Source organism: Antennarius striatus, chromosome 2 (assembly GCF_040054535.1).
Source record: "Antennarius striatus isolate MH-2024 chromosome 2, ASM4005453v1, whole genome shotgun sequence".
Lineage (NCBI taxonomy): Eukaryota > Metazoa > Chordata > Actinopteri > Lophiiformes > Antennariidae > Antennarius > Antennarius striatus.
In genome coordinates this window covers 15,108,450-15,128,825 of record NC_090777.1, presented here as the reverse complement: position 1 = coordinate 15,128,825, position 20,376 = coordinate 15,108,450, and the positions used below count along the sequence as shown (strand labels likewise).

General features: G+C 40.2%; 1 protein-coding gene across 3 annotated transcripts in view; it reads left to right on the top strand.

Moving 5' to 3' along the window:
• mgll (monoglyceride lipase) overlaps nucleotides 1–20,376 on the top strand; it is a 51,637-nt gene continuing 31,261 nt past the window's right edge. Inside the window, exons 1-3 of one of the 3 annotated variants that reach the window (XM_068340825.1) lie at nucleotides 1–137; nucleotides 3,994–4,129; nucleotides 19,731–19,837. In XM_068340825.1, the coding sequence (XP_068196926.1) occupies nucleotides 4,002–4,129; nucleotides 19,731–19,837 (235 nt within the window). In that variant the 5' untranslated portion in view covers nucleotides 1–137; nucleotides 3,994–4,001. Of the gene's footprint in view, nucleotides 138–332; nucleotides 460–3,781; nucleotides 4,130–19,730; nucleotides 19,838–20,376 lie in introns of those variants that run through there. The other 2 variants (XM_068340817.1, XM_068340809.1) reach the window with 2 other exon arrangements.

Genomic DNA, 20,376 nt, shown 5'->3' with positions numbered 1-20,376 from the left:
GCAAGACGAAGACAGCATTCGCAAGACAGGCAGAGAGGAAGAGAGACAGGGAGTGAGAACGAGAGAGAGGGGAAGGGAGAGAGAGACTGAATTGACCAGGAAGAAACTGAAACTTCTCTGCAGACTCTCCTGCACAGGTTGGTTCCCTCGCTATTACTCGTATTATTATACTATAATGATATTTTTGCGTAGGGTTTTTAACAGCGCGTCAGGATTGACCTTATTATGGAGACTCCAGCGGGTGTTTGATCCCCAACGTCAACATTACCCTCCCTTGGATTGATTGATTTGATCCAATGGAACTTATGTTGCAGTGATCTTTTCGTAGGTGCTGCATCTTCTGTCCTCTTCCATCAGTTTCATTCAGTAACATCCGCATTGGCTTCTGGTGATGTAGCGCATCTTCCACCAGGCTTCTCTACAAGCAGCTGACATCGATATCAGCAGTCAGACCTGATGGTTCGTTTTCTGTCTTTTTTTTTTTTTAATTTATTTTTTACAACGCTTATATTTCTTAATCAGTGGCGCCCGTATTGCAAACATTTCCTGTTTTGTGCAATCATGCAATAATTATCCTCATGTCCCGTTGAAGAATCTCCCCATGTGCACGGAGATTTGCAGCAGGGATGAAAACAAAAGGAGGGATTGGTGCACATTTGTCACTGGAGCATCTGCCAGTAATAATCCACTCATACGTTCCCTCCAAGTTTAGTGGCAACGAACATTTTCACGTGTGTGATGCAGACTTTTCACGGTTATTTATGTGCGCTGTTATGATCCTATCATTTGCAGCCCAAACGATCCATGTTTCCCCCTACTGACCTGGATGCCGAGCGGAAATTTATATTAAAAAAAAAAAAAAAAAGACCAGAAATCGATGCATTTGAGGAAAAGAATTGTAATAAATCCTAATTTCTCCAATCGATCGACCAGTTATCAACTTTTGTATGAAATCCTGAGGCGGGAGTTGACCAGCTGTCAGGTCACCAGAGCTGAAAGATGACACCTGATCACCTCAGGGAAACAGCTTCACGTGTTATTTTTATCTCCAGCAGTGTGTCAGATGATAAACGCCGTTCCCTCCATTGTAATGACGCTCCTTCCACTGACACCATCCACATATAGGTCATAGTGTTGAGCTGGGCTTGGTGCATGGAAAGTCTCCTATGTGGAGGGAGAGGGCAAGGGGAGTTCAAGTACAAAAGGGTAGACTGTGTGTACTGCATATGTTTGTAAATATGTGTGTGTGTGTGTGTGTGTGTGTGTGCGCGTGTGTGTGTATATTTTTATCTATCTATCTATCTATCTATCTATCTATCTATCTATCTATCTATCTATCTATCTATCTATCTATCTATCTATCTATCTATCTATCTATCTATCTATCTATGTTAGGGGGGTCCACCCCCCCTTGTTTTTACAGCTCTACTTTTGCTGAATGAATTTATCCTTGAAGAGTGTAGAGACTAAGTCAAGCTTTAAGCCACTGAGTTATTCCAACGCACTTACATGAATGAGGCGCCGATGCACTCCCTGGTCATTAAAAGAAGACCACGTCACTGTTTGATTACTCTTTTGATTACTCTTTTATTTCCATTAAGTTTCTCAGTAGTTAAAATCAAATAGCAGAACATTCAAAGTTCAGCAGTCAAAAAACTGTAATGCTTCGGGGCAGAAACCTCACCCAAATCCTATGGTCGATATATGTGGTTCTAACTTTCAGCCTGATCCAAATTGTTAGTAGTCTCGACGTTCACAAACATCCCCACGCACACAAGTACATTGTGTGTTCAATTCCTGTTCAGAAGTTCACAGAGATTTGGATAAAAGGACGAAACGCTGCAGGTGACGGGCTAACAGGAAAAAAGAGAAAAACACATGAAGTCCAACTTCAAAGTAAAATGTTCACTTAGTCTGATATTTACTGAGTTATTTTGACATGACATGAAATCTTAATCTATGGGGAGTTAACGCTATGTTTACACACCGTTCGCATTAGGCTAAATCCTCTTACCATGTTCGCATGATCGACCTTTATCAATGGTCCTAAAGCCTATTTAGATCATCTTCATCATCTTCATCTTCCACATCGAGGCCGGGACAGAATATTTAATATTTCATGTCTTTTTAAGTTTGTGTTAAACATGGATGTCAACTATTTGGAATTTAGGGTCATATGGCCTAACGATTCGGCCTACTGATTGCTTTTTTTTTATACATATACGTGTGTGTGTGTGTGTGTGTGTGTGTGTGTGTGTGTGTGTGTGTGTGTGTGTGTGTGTGTGTGTGTGTGTGTGTGTGTATTTGGCAGAGGTAGATGAAGACTGGGTGGGAAAAACTGTCCCTTTTCTAAATTTGGAGTTGACCTAATAAGAAATAATGAGAAGCGTTTCATATGGTTCTTGTTTGTCTTATTCATGTTGTAGTACATTCGTTTCAGCTGGTTATATTCATAGATAAATTCATATACAGTATGGCCAGGAGAGACCAAAGAGGCAAATGCTTGGGGTCCTCTAATGCAGTGGTCCCCAACCCCCGGGCCGCGGACCGGTACCGGTCCATAGGTCATTTGGTACCGGGCCGCTCAGAAAGAAGAACTTATTTACATTACTTCTGTTTTATTTATTTCGGAGTCTGAAAGACATTAAATTTGAAAAGTGACGTCTGTGTGGAATGACGCACTGACAAATTCATGCATCTGTTCCCGCTTGACGGGTCTCGGTCACGTGACAGGTTATCAACACACACACAATGAAGCGCCCATAAACGCACCAGTGTTCTGGATTAAAGTCAAGGCAGATTATCCTGAGATCGCCCAAAAAGTATCGATAACCCTGCTTCCATTTCCAACCTCCTGTCTTTGTGAAGCGATTTTCTGCTGTGACCAAAAAACAAAACCAAACTGCGGAGTAGACCAGACATATGGTACACACTTAAGGTGTCATTGTCTCCCGTTACCCCTAGATCAGCGGTCCCCATCCACTAATTCTCATTATTGTAATTACTATTATTTGATTGACTTGTTCACCTTTCTATTGGAAATGATCAATATTTCTCCTGCGTTGAATGCACTGATTGTAAGTCGCGAAATTTCAAAATAAACCTCATCAGTGCGGTCACTTGAATCGAGTTTTTAATGTAATTATTTCTTATAATTATTTCATTTACAGAGACGAAATAGAGATGTTAATTATCAATTTATGAAAAAAAGTTTGTTTATTGTCTGTTGATGTCTACATTTTACATAAAACCACGGCGAACGATTTATTATTAGACTACAGCTGTCCTGGCGTCATTAACGATTATCGAGCAAATGAAGGCCGGTCTGTGAAAATATTGTCTTAGATTAAACCGATCCGTGGCGCAAAAAAGGTTGGGGACCACTGCTCTAATGCAGCACTTTGTTCCCAACCCTCAGGTCGGGGACCTATATGGGTCTGTGGGACAAGTGGCACCGGGCGACACAGAAAGAACACATAACTTACATTATTTCAGTTTTATTGGTTATCTGATTCCAAACGACGTTTTGTTTTGTAAAATTACCAATTTTTCCCCACAACATCTATCTATGGCTCGTTGACACATGTCAAGATGCTTGCCTCGGTCACGTGTCTCCCTTCTTAAAGGGGCCGCTAACACAGAATACATTACTGTACTGGTAAACTGAAACTAGCGAAACTAGCAAAACGAAAAAAAAAGGAAAGCGTCTAGTGGAAGTTTCTTTGAGTCAATGAGGAGACAGGAAAAGACCTTAAAACTTCAAAGACAAAGAACGATGAAAGGCTGATCATATCGTCTGGTGACGTCACAACACTGTCACGCTACAACACCGCCGGTGTGTCTATACGCGTTCACATAAGAACAATCATTAAAGGCGGATCGTCGGAGCGATGAACGCCGTGACCGTCGCCTCCTGCCTGCTCGCTGCCGGCTTCAGCTACTGTTTGTACCGAAGCGACTCGTTGTTATCGCTGCTCCGTGTCTCTGTCGCAGAACCGTCCATGCCCGAGCCGGGAGCTGCTCCGCGGCGGAGCCCGCAGGGAGTCCCGTACTCCGACCTCCAGCACATCGTCAACCCCGACGGACTGCACCTGTTCTGCCGCTACTGGGAGCCCAGCGGTCCGCCAAGGTCAGTGGAGAAATGTGTTCGTTTGACGCCTCTGTGGGTCATATCAGCATATAGTGTATGCGTGTGACGGTGGACAATAGCGAGAGAATGTTGGAATGGATGAGTGTTGGTGGGAGAGATCGATCCTTCTGGCGTGTTGGTGCAGGACCCTTACGGAGTCACGTGACGGGTTTCTTCATAAATGTGTTTCATCCAGGAGTCGTGATGGAACCCGTCAGGCTCAGACAGGTGAGGTCCGTTCCTGACAGCTACTAAACTCATTCATTCAAATACACCCGTGAGTGTTAATGAAACCCATCTAGGAAGTTCTGCTTTTATGAATCCAAAATGGATTTACATTTTTTCACAAAAACAGACAATGGATTTACATTGTACAACAGATAAATCAGCAGTAGTCTGAAGAAAACCTGAACACTTATGGCTGACTCTGTGGCTTCTACCAGATGAACTCCTGATTCATTGAGGTCATGACCTCAAGAAAAGAAGAAAAGGAACTAACCACACCAATCCACCATATATTGGTAGTTTTAGAAATGTTGGCCAAGCTGTACACTGGAACTTCTGAGGTTTCATGAGAGAAAGAAGTGTCTTTGAAACAGAATAAATGACTGATATAAGAATCCAGAAACTTCTGTGTGTCCTGGTGGGAATCCCTGTTATTAAGTCTTAACTCTTTGTGACACAAATGAGAAGATACCAAACTGAACTTAAACTGGCTCTCAATATTAGATCTGCAAAGCCAGGTCATTACACAAATACGCTTTAAACCAGGTTAAAATGGACAAAGACAACTTCCCGCTTCCAAAGATCTTCTTTCTGGTTTTGTTGTAGCAGACACAAATGTCACCAAGACAGTCAGACTGATTTGTATTTTCCCTGACTCCTGATTTGGAGTGGCACCGTCCATCAACACAGGACACATCGTTCCACATTCATTCAGTCTACAATAGGATCAAAATAGTGCCAGGGTTAGCCTTGAGTCTCCGAGGAGGTTTTGAGCCAGTTAGCAAACTGAACTGTGTAGATCAGGGGTGTCAAACTCATTTTCACCGAGGGCCATATCAGCGTAACGGCCGTCCTCAAAGGGGCAGATGTGGCCTATAAATGTAACTAGTTGTAACTCAATATAATGTAAAATAAATGTAACTACTCCTTAATGTTAATAATTTATCACTTATTCAAGTTACAAATATTACAGTTACACGGAAAAAGATATCCTTGCTTATTGCTTTGTTATAACATAAATCCTTTTAATTTGTCAGGTTATGAAACTCACAGAACAGTCTTTACGTAGTTCATAATGATACGTAACAGCAAAAAGTTCAACTATTGCAGTGTAACAAACAAGCACCTAGTTTGTCCTGACTGATGTTTCCCTGTTAGGTCGGTTAAGTCCTTTGCACTCATGTTCCTGAGGCATGAAACTCACCACAGATGTCACACAGAAACCACATAGTTGCACGTTGTCCCGGAGCAGAGGCGGAACAGGAAGCCCAAAAATCATTAGTAGTCAAGATACGGTTGGTCACACATCAAAACTCACACACCTCAGCGGAGCAGTGGCTCATTAACTGACATGTGTCAGTGCCTCTGCTGGAGAACGGCTCCATAAACCACGGCTCATCCTCAATGCGATTTATTGTGTGTTTGTACATGCGGATTCCTGTATGCCTTTGTTTAGCTTTCTGTGTGGGCTGGCTTGAACTTCTGCACTTCACTTGTGATAACTCACAAATACACATTATTCTAAGGAGGCAGTGGGACAAATATTTGTCCTTATATTGCTCACGGTTGCAGTTGTATTCATGTATTTACTTTTCACCCGCAAAACATTTCTTTTGGAAGCAGAAAGCAGAATCGGTGCCGATGCAGAGCCGCTACAGAGCTCTCATCATCGTACCTGTTTTGGAGCCAAAGCTCTAAATGGCTTATACAGTATAAGAGTTTTCACACTGGAAGCCGCCCAGTGACCATGCTAAAAATGGCTAAAGCCATCCCACAAATGCATGTAATGTGTTTGTGATGTAATTATTTGTTAATCCATCCACCAATGTGTGTTTTTATTAGTTGATAGGATATCTGACGAGGGATGTTGCTGACGGTGGTTTGTATGTGTTTTGTTTGTTGTGTAAACACATGTGGAGATGCATTCAGACTTTAGTATGATGCTTAAATCTTTCACTGAAATCCAGATGAATGAAAACATTTGACATGATTCAGCAACTCCTTAAGGCTGTGTGAACTATGTTATTGTAGGTTTTACAAGCTGACAAAACAGGATCTGTTGAATGCGGCTGCACCCTTACCAGTAGATCCCACACCGGTTTGTTGGTCTAACTTTACTGAACTATTCTGCTGCTCACGCAAGACACCAGCAGACATCTAGATTTATCGTCAGGTGAAAGTCAGGTCCAGTGGTGAACCCCTCCTGGTGTTTGCTTGAGAGTGACGGATGAAGATCTCTGCAAAGATGCACCTTTAATACTGAACCATGATACTGTTAACAGTGGGGTTCAGTTCTGTTTACAAACTCACCATCAATGAAGCGTGCACACACACACACACACACACACACACACACACACACACACACACACACACACACAGTCTGTAAATTTGTAAAATATAATTATCAAATACAATAAAAACAAGAAGCCATGCAGTTACAGACTGCAACATCCCGTGACACCCCTGAATTGAAAATTTTACCCTGACATACTTGCATAGATCAAAGGTCAAAGCTAGTGCCCTGACCTACTGTTGTTGATCAAAGAACTGGCTTAGAGCTATGGTCTTACTCACACTGACCTACTCCCTTGTCTTACTATGTTATCCGGTTCCTGAGTGTACAAAAGTTAAAATTTGGCCGTGACCTAGTTTTCTCAAGGTCAAGGTCATCATCTCATTTTCATCCCCTTTGCTGCCTGAGTAATGTGCTTTTTGTTTCATCTTTCTATTTGCAACGGTTGTGAAGATATCTGGTGGACTATCTAATGGATGGACAAACTAACCAACAAACACACCAACACTGGCATTCGCGGTACATCACCGCTTTGAAGCGGGATGTAAAAATTTATACAGAACCTTAAGAGCTTTAATTTTGTCCAACTGTGGACTCCGAGGCTAAAAGGCTTTTTTTTCACCACATATTTTAAATATAAACAATGAATCTGAAAATATTAATTATGTAAAAACTGCACAGATTGTTTCCTTTCATATTCTGACACAACACCCCGCCAAGTCCCTGTAGTCAGTTACCACATGGGGGCGATTATTATATGGAGCATTATTTTGAAAAAAATAAAACAAAAAACACCTCAATCTACCATTTGTGGATTTTGCCTCTGAAGTGAAGTGGTGAAGGAATTCCTCACACGCTGAGCTCTGCAGCTCCTCAGCCACATGCAGACCAGCCTCTATTATGTGTGCCTCTGGGAGGTTTGGACTATGTGACAACCGGACGATGCTGTATTGATGATGACATTTTTTTTTGCAGGGAAAGGACCTTAATTTTACCAACCGACCAATCACTAATCACCAGAGTGCTGAACAAGTGTCACAAATCCTCACTCTCCAGTCTGTTAGTGATCACACAGTTAGGTGTCACACTTCACCATGAAACACCCGCTCCTTGTTTTAACTCCTGCTCTCTGTGGTTTCACCATCAACAAGTTCTCAGTGGTCTGATTGGTTACAGCCTCCAGACTCACTGCATCAGTCAGATTAGGAATTTAATGCGCGATGACACAGCATGACTGTTGAGGCAGCATAGCTAGAAGCTCAAAGTATTAACAGTACTATTATTAAGTATTGAACATAAAAGGCCTTTGGTATGAATAGGAAATGGTATTAGAAACTTTAATAATGACTTAAAAGAACGTACTGCCAGCTGTTGTACCTTAAGTTTATTAATGCAAGGATGATATTTCTATTTGTTATTTCACTGACAGGAGTGCTGTCCTATCAGCAGCTGCAGTCGCGCTGAGCTTTGATCCAAAATATATCCCAGACCAGAAATGTTACCGTTTATTTGAAATGTACTCTGGAGACTCATCATAGTGATGCACGATGATTAACTGAGTCTGTGCATGGTAATGGTAATTTGAGATAATATGATGTCATCTGATAATATCCTGTTGATAGAATGTCAGGCGTTTTGTGAAAACAAAAGCAACCGACTGAGATGGCTTTCAATAATTACTTTCATATTTAATGATTTTTAATGAATTACTCTGATTAAGGATGAATTCAAATGATTTCTTTGAACTGACACAATAACTGATGATTATCTCCTTCTCACACTTGATATTAATAAGTGAGTTGTTATTAATAAGTGATGATTTCACAATTTTGTGCTGTATGAAGTTGTGAATAACCTTTTGTTTATGTGCACCTGAGTGCTGGATAGGTTGGGCAAAGATAGAGGACTTAATATTCAACTGCACCAATAACATTTGCAATGTTATAATAACCCATAGACTCCTCACCTGAAGAAATTTTGTTTTTAATAGTTAGGGAAGCATAATGGTGAAATTTGATTTATTTCCATAGGTATTTGTGTCACTGAGCAGCCGCTGGTATCTTATTTATTAAAGGTTGCCAGCCCAGCTTAAAGTTTTGAATGTTTGCTCGAAAAATCATAAAATATGGATCAATTGAGTAACAGATGAGTCACCATCATTGTCATCATTCAGTTGTGAAATGCTGTAGCCATGGCAACAGTCGTAAGTTAAATGACAGGCTGACAGTAATTGACTCAATAAAACAAACAAACTGTAGGACTTGAACAGTTCATCCCATGGAAATCATGTTCAGCAAAACAGGGGAAACTAAGCAGTTGTGTGTTTGGATGGACTCATTTAAAAATCAGGCACCATGAAAGCATCTCCAGCCATCAGGAACATGTGGACAGAGTATAAACTAGATGACAGTTTGTTTTACTTGCAGCAGAAATCACACTATTGGCCAGTCATCCTAGAGCGGATCAAAAACACCAGACATTTGCTATCGTGTCCTCTGGGGCAATCTTTTATTTACCCTTAGATAATTTAGCAGTCAGGGAGAAACACTGAAGTAATGGTGGGTAAATGTATGTTATCAAACAGCACACAGGAGTGTTTTTAGTACAGATATTGACTGTTCTCAGGAGAGTAAATGTTCTACTGGGCCCAGGGAGGGACATGAACAAAGATTGACATTAAATCCCATACATTCAAATCATGACCTTTCTGATAGGTTTTTGGTTTTTTTTGTTATTACATCCAACATTCAAACAGTTCAGGCCCTACATGTACTGTATTTGAATGCTCTGCATTCTAAATGTGTTCTCTTTAGATTGCTGCTGAAACTAAGGGACAAGAAATATCACAGAAAACTAGATTTTGTTCTGTTGTGGTTGTTTTATTTTGCGGACGTTGTCCAGTGTTTTCACATGAATGGACACGATGAATCAACACGTGCAATGGAATGGTATCCATTTCTTAATAGAAATCTTCCATAGTGTATATACAGTAGCTTCTTCTTGCTCTCCTGACTTTTTTATGTCTTTAAAAACATGTCAATTGTATTTTGAACTATTTTTCTGTGAAGGGTGAGATGGAAGGAGGCGGAGGAAGCTTGTGTTAGAGGTCAACCACCATCTAAACTTCTTTTACTAGAACCAGAAAAAGTAGGTGAAAGTGGAGGGCAAACGACAATGATTGACAAACCTTACAGACAGATGTCAAAGTAGGCTGTGAACACACACACACACGCACACACACACACACACACACACACACACACACACACACACACACACACACACACACACACACACACACACACACACACACCCATCTGACGTCATGTCTGTGGTTTGGCTGATAGTATCTGGATTACATTCTGTTTTTTGTTGTTGTTTGACAGATTAATTTGCCTACATTCTTCAATCTACAAACTAGGGAACATTACAAGTATAGAACTTCTGCAGTAATTACTTCCATATTTGTACTTGGGACCACATTTTGGCTAAATAATGGAGTACATAAATTTTATGGCCTATTGTAGTCCAATAAACTTCACGAGGTAGGTGATCCCAAGTGCCAGTTGTGAGTTAATTTGAAAAGATGACGGAAGAGAATTACTCAGGAGTCAGCTTTCAATTTTCATTCCTCTGTTGCTCATATCATGAATTAACATAATGATTCCATTAATATTGTAAGAGTAACTTAAAACTGCTGCTGCGGTGCATCATTGGAGATGGGCTCACCATTGTTCACCAAAGGCAAGGACAAGGGTTTGAGAGAGAAATGACGATCACAGGACGATCTGGAGACCTCAAGTTGTTGCATTTTACCTCCATAAATAATATATTAAGACCAGCTTTGCAGAAGAGACTCAGTAAAATAGAGCAAATGTTTTAATACAGTTCATAATTCATTCATAATTCAGTTCAGTTTGATTAATAATCAAACTGTGTGTGTAATTAACACATATATGTACATGTGAAGTGTGAAGTGTAAAAATAATTTCTCCAAGAGGTACAATTAAAGTACTGGTTATTATTATTACTATTAATATTACTATTATTATTATTATTATTATTATTATTATTAATAATAATAATCATATTCATGCCAGCCTGTGATACACTAGCGATTTATCCAGATTGTACCCGGTTCAGTCAATTGGGATCGGCATCGGATTAAATCTGTGACCCAGATTGGAATAAATGGCTGACAGAGAGAGGATTGCTGATCAAAAATAAATTAATGAATTATCATGTTAGCAACTTCAAAGTCTCCTTTGTCCCGTCACTGATCATACAAGCAAAGGGTATTTTGAACACCTCACATCTGCAGTGTACTTGAGACAATACATAAATTGAAGTGCACAAAGTTCCTCTCTAATTGAAATTATTTCAGTATCATACAAATTACGGTGAGTCAGCTGTTAGTCTGTATCTACATGAGGTCTTCATCTTCACCACTTCTAATTTCCTTTTCATGGCAGGTAGGAGATTGCATTTGCACGATGAATGAAATGCTCTTCACCTGTGATCTGCACTCTGTAAAGTAGAAAAGATGGTGCAGTGATCAGATGTCTCTTTACCTTTCATTTTGTATTGCTGGTTTAAACCTTCATGCTGTTGCTGTCAAATGTCTTCTCCAACTCACAGCAACTTCCGATTTATCTCTCCTGTAATTTCCGTATGCACAACACACACGCACGCACGCACACACACACACCCACACACACACACACACAAACAGACAATGCAATTCAAGTCTGATGGGTCTTGAACTGTATCCTTTTGAGAATAACAATAACAACTATGAATAAGCCAATTAGCTGGGACATGCTGGTGCTTGTCAGATACTTGTCAGAAAGATAATGGACATAGTGGAGGTTGGCCAACTTTTCTGCATTCAGGAGCTGTGCAGAGCTTAAGTTATCTTCTCACCTATACTGTATATTTAAATAAGCTCACTTGAAAGTCTCACGCTGTCACGCCGTCACCAACTCCACCCACTACCTGTTACAAATCAAGCGCCCAACCAATCACGGTGCCTAACAGTGATTGGTTGGGCGCATCTGCAAGAAGGAATCACATGAACAATATGGCGTAAGGCATCTGCTGTTAGGAGAGAAATAACTTCACGTGAACTTTTGTCACATAAGTGTCATCACTGTTCCAACAATTTTCGTGTTTTTAAGAGTCCAAACAGCAGGAACGACACAGAAAACAACCACATATTCTCAGTGAAATTCTGACTGAAAGATAGGAAAGCATTGCATCACAGAAAGAGAAATACTACTTAGCCAGAGCCGATGAATGTGATGAATGTGGGGTATACAAAAAGTATGTCCGTTTACAGACAGACTGCTTCGGTTTGTTAGGGTTTTGCTCTGGACAATACCCTCTTCGGTTCTTTAGCTCGGTTGAGAGGTGTACTGTATCTTCAATGATGAGACAAATTGTACAAAAAGAGTTTACTGAAGAAGTTCAGCAGTTTATGAATTGGTGAGGATACAGCGCTGGGCTCTCCAACAGATGCAGCAACAAAGCTCTGGAGGAGTGCCCCGAATGTTCATTGGCCGTGATCTTTACAGTGCTTGGATTAGACTGTCCTTGAGTCACCAGGCGCCTGACTCAGCCTCACATGTATCAGTTATCTATGTGCTGTGCTTGTACTGTACTTTTGTGTTCAGAAATGTATGTGATAGACAAGAACTAGATAGACAAGTGTTGTACTATCTATGTCTGTGCAAACAGATACGTTTTGTGGTCATTTCCACTGTTAAATGGAAATTCCCAACAGGCCAAAAAGGAAACTCTTATGTTTGCGAAGTCCGTTCATTTGCAAACAACTGGGGGTGAAAACTTTTCTAAATGCTGTTGTACCGTCGTCAAAAAATGGGCAAAACTCAACTAAAAAGGATTAAATTAAAGCTTCATTTTGCACATTTATTACGTTTCCTTCCAGCCTTGCTCATGCACGCAAACACAACCAATCCATGGCCTAAACAACAAGGAAACACCATCAGACGTCCAGCTGTGTTTCTGCTGCAGACTGTTGAGTTTATTAATGCTCCTCCGATGAAGACGAGCTGAATGATTTTGAAAAGTCTCTCCACCAGATTACAGACTCAACAGAGGTCAGGATGGCGTCGGCACCGTGATGGACGTCCTGCTGGTTTTGGTTCCTGGTGTCCAATGCTCACAATTGGACGTTTCCAACTCTGAATAGTTACATCATCAAAAACTTCAACTTTTGTTGTTCTAATAAAATGTAGAAATCACTGTTCAGGTAGTAAAGTAATCTAGAAGGAATATGCGCTAGCATACATGACATCACCGTGTCTCACGTTGTGTTACAGCAAACGCTTGGCTCGCATCAGTTGGCTATTGTTTACCTGGAGCTCTCCACGTTAGCAGTGTAGCGTTAGCTCCATAGAACAAGGTAGCTATTCTTTTCATATGTTTGGTATGAAGTCTGATATTATTGGTTTATCGTGGAATTTCCACAGGTTCCCGCTAGTATATACATAAAAATATTATCTTTCGATCAATAACTGGGCGAGCCAAAGGAAATAAATGTGTGCCTATGTAGCAGTGCTGCTCGGTAGGGGTTGCAGCAGAAAGGGGAACCACATATATAACAAATTATGAACAATTCAGCTCGTGAACAGCCTCAGAAAGTATCGTGTTCATAGGTTGGACACTATCTGTATATAAGGGAATCAAAAAATGTTTTCAATCAATTAGGGCTTTGCAATCCTCTACCCTCAGACCAGGTGAGGAAAAACTTCATAACAACTCCTTACAGTTTACTGCGACATGTAGACATAGAATAGATGTTAAAAGTACAGAGCACAACAAATGTCAGTCATTAACAATGATCAAAATTCCATGGTGGCTGACCAGAGTCTGGAAACAAGATATTGAAGTGGCCTACACAGGAGCAGCCCAGGAACCTTATGGTGATCCAGGTCACAACGCCTGGCCACTCGTTCCTCTATGTATCTGTTCCCCAAGCACATGGTCATGTGTCAACCGGATAGCAGGTCGCTAGCAGAAGCATTACACCAACAGCATCAGGAAGTTAAGAAACTGCAAGGCAGAGGAACTATGATGAAGTTATAGACAAGGAACCTGAGTCGTAGCAAAGTATTACTGAGTAGAAGCTGAGGGAGAATGCAGAAGAGGAGTAGAAGGGATTAACCTGTCCCCTCTACTGTCCCCCCCAGCAGTCTAGTCTGTAGCAGTATTACTATAGGCCTGTTTTCAGGGGCCTGTCTTTGAATCAGTGCCAGTAAATTTTGTGTGAATGCTGTTGGAAAACTCTTCCTGAGCAAGCCCTTTACTCTGTATCCTGTGGGGGTGAGCTTTGGGCACCATGAGACATGCCTCCTGATTGGTGATTGGTGGTTTGCATTTAGGTGAAGTGGTTTCTTAAAGATGCCATCAGGAGCGAGAACTGAGTGTGGAAGTCTGATTTTTTTTTTCTTTTTTACAGTTTTTCTGTCTGGAGTTTTAACTGATATGGAGGAATTGATCTAATGGCACAGTCTTGTCGGTATGTGTTGGTGTGATCTGGCCAACAATATGACATCACTCTTTTTCAAGTACAGTCACATCCTCTTGGAGACGATACAGTTAACTTAAACTCAGGGTGAAGACGCTTCTCAGCTCATACCTGTGGCTGATTTCCTGTTTCTTGTCTTCCATGAAGATTCATTTCATTGGTCTTCTCATGTTCTTTAATTGTAGCATCCATGCTTTACACATACCTTGTAAATGTACACTGAAGGTCTGATGTGGTCAACAACCCACATGTATTTTACTAGTATGTCCACACACAAACGCACACAGACTGTACATCGCATGATTTGGCAGCTCTTCAAAAAACAAGCTCTTCAAAGAAAACCTTAGGTACTTTGCAGTCATTTTCCTTTTACACACACAAGAGCTTCATTAATCATATTAACATGGCTGGGTTCAGTCTTGGTCTTTTGGAAATATATGGACACTAAGATCAGTGGAAACTAGTGTTAATGCAACGCTGAAGTGGGTTTATGTAGCACAACAGCTAACTATCTCCCCAAGGAACATGTAACAGTCAACATTTATTTCATGTTAAATAAAAGAATGCTGAAACATACCAGCTCGTGAACTTTTTAAATTGAGGACTTGTACTGTTACAACAGCAAGACTAGTGAATTCCCTTAGTAATAAAAAAGTAAACAGTAAAAATTATACTGTATATCAAAAACACATCAACAGGAATCGTAATCAAACAGTTAGTATTGAACATCAAGAAAAACAAAGGACATTTTCAGGGAGATTTCATGTCTAAGAGCGTATTGTTTGATATTTAAGGCTGAATAAACATTTTGATTTAAGGGTGCATGAGCTCAGTGTTACCTGTCAAGAAAAGCACCTGATCATTTTTCACCTGTCATAAAGAAAGGCTTAGAGAAAGTCATGGGATTTGTAGTTTTACTACTAATAATGTCAGAGCCAGATCAATTTTCAGTAAGATTGCAGCTTAAAGAAGCAGGGATCAGCTGTGGTTTTTTGTATAACAGAGAAAGATTCTTGTATCTAATTCCCTCAAAAAATACGTAGATGTCCATAATTTGGGATAAGAACACAGGGGAAGAACACTCACCTTTAATAGTCCATCATACTTACAAACACACCATAGCTGGAAATGTAAAAACAAATATTAAAATTAGACTTAGACTTAGACTTCCTTTTATCGTCATTGCACAGAGGCTCAGAACAGTGAATCTGGCGATAAAATGTCATTGCTTGGCAACCGGAGTACACAGCATTTGTTCGCATCGCTATTTCTACAGTGTTATGAAACATATTAATAGTGTGAGGATAGACACGGACATGTTTTAAGTGTTATTAACAGTATGAGTCTTATAAATAAAATTTAATAAATAAATACATAATATTGCATGGAGCCTAAGGCCTGGCATGTAAACTTGAAATGTTGAAAATTATGTATAGATTATAGATATATTATAGATAGATCATATTATCTAATTTATAGTCATAATATATATATATATATATATATATATATATATATATATATATATATATATATATATATATATATATATATATATATATATATACAATAATAATAATAATAGATTATATTATATAATTATGTACAGTGTCGGTACTTAGCAGCTAACATTAGAGGAGAATATTGCACATGGGAATGTTGTAAAAGGTGCAGAAGTGCAGTTTGAGATCATGAACGGACAGGGGGAGATTTATCTGGCATTAAGCAATCTAATGGCCAGGGGAAAGAAACTGTTTTTTAATCTAGTTGTTTTGCAGTGGATGCTGCTGAACCTTCTGCCTGACGCAAACAGGGAGAACAGTCCATGGTGAGGGTGAAATAATAAGATAAAAAAAATAAGATAAAAAAACAGGTTTACTTTGTGAATGTTTTAGGCATTCATCACATGCCTAAAACATAAATTAATCAAAACATTTTGCATACCATGTGGACTAAAAGAGCGTTGTAGAATGTGGCACAGTTAGGAAGTTTGCAAGTTCTTGAATAATCTTGGAGCAGCTATAGTCAGCATTGCATTAAGGGAATTAGGGTCCTGGCTTTGTTTTGGCCTGTGGTTATTTGGAGTAGCTCTGAGAACAGCCAAAGAGAGGACAAAAAACCCTCTTTTCCTCTCTGTCAGTGTTTTAATAAGGCTGGTTAGAAGCTATGTAGTTCCAGCAACAGGAACTGTGGGAGACAAGTGGGTCTCCGGTTCCCATGAGGGATGAGAGAGGACGGCAGAGAGAGGGAGAGGAGATGTCAGAAGGATGAAGAATGTTTTCTCATTACTGGAAGATTAAAGTGGTTCAAATTCTCACAAAATGATCAATATGTCTTTTATAAGTCACTGTGAGCCTCTGGGGTTGATGCAGGATAAGATCTGGTGTTAATGTGTGGCTGCTCCACTTTCAAGGCAAAAACATTCACCTGTGAAACCGTCCATCCACTATTTGATCCAAATACTCTCACTGACTGCTGAAAGTATCTTACTCCTAATAAATTATTTTATCATCACCAATTAAAAGAGCACATTTGTATTTTCATGTTTGGACTGTTAGTCAGATTTTTAAAAAAGTACATTTAAGACATCACCATGGCAACTGAGGAGGTGAAATGGGCAGCTGTTGCATTCCAATAAAAAATGTATATTTAAATATGCATTTTTAATGCTCACCCGATTCTTGTAAAGGTAGTTGAAAGATCTATCAGTAATAAAATGATCATTAGTTTTAATTCAATCAACAGATCATATGTAGAATTTATGCTACTTGTCCAATGATTGGAAGAAGACAAGTCAAAATGTAATTCATCACAGAGGGTTGAAGCCCATCCATTGTGTTAGTTTCATCACCAGAAGTCTCAAGCAAAACTTGTTTGAAAGGAACTTTTAACACCATTCTAACAACCCCTTGAGGAATGATTAGACACTAGTGGTGTAAATGATCGTGTCACTTACAACCTCCTGTCACTTCTGAGTGAGTCTTTTTCCAGTGCTGTCAGTAGTCTTGGCTCAGATGGATGGGAACCCACAGCGAGGTTCATCCGTCCACCCAGGGCAGGGAATGGGTCAGGTTGATTTCTCACCAAGGCGGTGAAATGCCGCAGCCTGTTGAAGCAACCCTTGCTACCAGCAGATGCCTCTTTTGAGATTCACCAGACTGCTTTTAGCAAAGTGGAAATAGGAGCCTGGTTTACACTGCCAAGCCAACATACTGATGACACCTGAATATTGTCACTTGTCTGCAAATGCCTGTAGCTGAAGGAAAGCAGATGTCTGTTCAGGCTCAATTTCCGGATCAGTAAATGCCCTTTTAAAGATAATCAGATCTAACAGCTCCCACTCTTCACCGTCACCAGATATCAATGTGTTTTCTTAGGCTTCCTCTCACAGGTGTGCTGCGAATGGAAGCTGACAAGAAGAAGCAAGGATCAAGGAACTTCAGACAAGAAAATCAAACTGATATTTAGAGTACACCAACTGTAGGAAAGACAAATTTCACCTTTCAGCTCGGTCTCCAGTGGAGTGAGGGGTGTTTTTCACTCCAGAGTCGTCGTTACAGCAAACTCAGATTAGCTCCATTAATCCTCTTGCATGTTAAAGAACATTGCCTGTACAATGATATTCATTCACATACTCATTCACACACACACACACACACACACACACACACACACACATGCATACACACGCACGCACATTTGCTCTGACTCACTGAGTTGAGAGGAAGTCTTAGCTTCAGGCAATGAATTTCTAAACAGGACAGAAAAAGAAACGAGTGAAATCGAAGCAATTTGCTAATGAAGACTGATGAACAGCATTCTCATTCCACCCTTCCATTCCCCACTCTCACTCACTTTCTCTCTGTTGCACCATATTTCCTTTTCCTCCGACGCTGAACATTTTTGAGCTAATTGTCTGCTGCCGCTGATTTAAGCCCTCACAGGAGTCTCAGCATCGCTCCTGCAAAGATAAAACAAAGCTGGAGCATTTCACCACCACTGCACTGATTAATGTGCTTTGACATTACATATACAAGCTTTTAAAAAAAATCTCAGAAGTGGCGCTTTAACTAGCAAAAGGTATTTATGATGCCTGAATAGCAATCAATAAACATATTCTTTAAGTTATTCCAACATAGGGATGCATCCAGCAGATGCAAACATTTCACCCGATTACATTCCGCTTCAAATCGGTGATGTACTGTATTGTAATTATCAGTGTTCGTTCGTTCATCCATCCGTTGTTCGTCCCTCCGTTAGTTAGTCCACCAAATATCTTCACAACTGTTGCAGATAGACAGATGAAACAAAAAACGCATTACTTGGGCGGCAAAGGGGATGAAAATGAGATGATAACCTTGACCTTGAGAAAACTAGTTGAAGGTCAAAATTCAACTTTTGTACACTCAAGAACCAGATAAAGATAGAAACACGAGGGACAAGGCCAGTGTAAGACTATAGATCAAAGCTAGTGCTTTGATCTATGAAAGTAGGGCATAGCACTAGCTAACTTTGATCTTTGACCTATTCAAGTAGATCAGGGTAAAATTTTGAATTTAGGGGTGTCGCGGGATGTCGCAGTCTGTGACTGCCTTGGTTCTAGTTGATAATTGTGTCAGAAGTCTTTTATACTGAGAGATTGAACCAAGACAATAAAACAGATTTTTGTAAATAAAAGAGTCAAACTCAAAATCGGAACAAAGCTGCCAATGTGGGTGAGGGTTGTTTTTAGCCTTCATCACTAATACCAACACCTGTTGCCTCGTTCTAGTGTTTCACATTGGCATCTGATACACTGGTATTGTGAAAATAGAGCCGCTTTAATTATTAATGTGTCTTTCACAATGCTGTACAATCCTCCCTTTCTCCTCTTTGTTTTGTCGAGACAACGATTGGTCTTCTTGAGGATAAAAGAGAAAGACAGCGTGCAAACAGGATAGCAAGGATACATGCGAATAGAAAAGATGCTTCAACAGTATTATTTACGATAGAATTTAAATCTCTGGGCAATAAACTGTACAATTTTCCCATCAGCAAATTGGTTCTGACGCAAACCTACAAGAGAACTTGGAGCTAAGTGAATACATGATGAATCACATTTTTTATTATAAAGAATGGAATCAGGGCCCCTTCATGTTCCGGATTTAAGACATGTTCATTCTTCATATCGGTAAACCAAAGCATGGATTCCATAGTTTTAGGGCAGTGATGAGAATGTTCCAGAAAACAGGACTGGATTTCCTCAGGGTGTGTGTGATTGGAACGGCAGGGATGTATTGACACAGATAGAAGGACAAACGGATGATAGCTGCTGTCTGAAAATATCCTAATGTTTTTTTTTCTCATCCTGCTGCTGAAGACTCCGCTCTTTCACGTTCCAAAATCACCAACTCTCCTTCTATCGTTAAAAGTCTTCAACATTTACTCCTCACCCAGACTGGTTTGATAGATGACCTCCTTGGCGGAGGTGAGAAGGAGGCGAAGTGTGTTCATGAACAGCTGAAGAAACATTCTCTCTCTCCACCTTTCAGGGCTCTGGTGCTTATTGTCCATGGGGCCGGGGAGCATTGTGGGCCGTATGATGAGATTGCACAGAGACTGAGGGATCTCTCCCTGCTGGTATTTGCACATGACCATGGTGAGTCATCAGATTAACCACACATTACTTTAATGCAGGCAGGCACTTACATCTCGGCTTTTTGTTACCCTCACCTTCATTACTGGTTTAAACACAGAAGAGCTTTAGCATAATTTCAAAGAAAGTCTTTGTCTGCTGTTTCATTATTTTATTAAATTGTATTTGTTGAGTAAATCCCTCCCTCCCCCCGCCACCACCACCGCAGTCCACAAAATTTTAATATAGGTGCCTGGTGAATCTAAATGTTCAATAGTGTTTGTCTTTTTGTGTGTGATCACCCGGCAATGAACTAATGCTTTCTGTCTTTCACCCATGTGGCTGTGCAAATGTGCAAGACAACGGATCAGTGTATTGTTTTGCTACAGTGTGTGGAGGTGTTTCAAATGCACCGTGAAAGAAAACGTCACACAAGTTGTTTAGCCACATGTTCAGGTCTCCACTGTACTCAAGATTACTTTCAATCACTGCAGAACCAGTCATAAAAAATATCACTCCCTCCATTCAGACCTTCTTTTAGAGTTTACATATCACATCCTTAT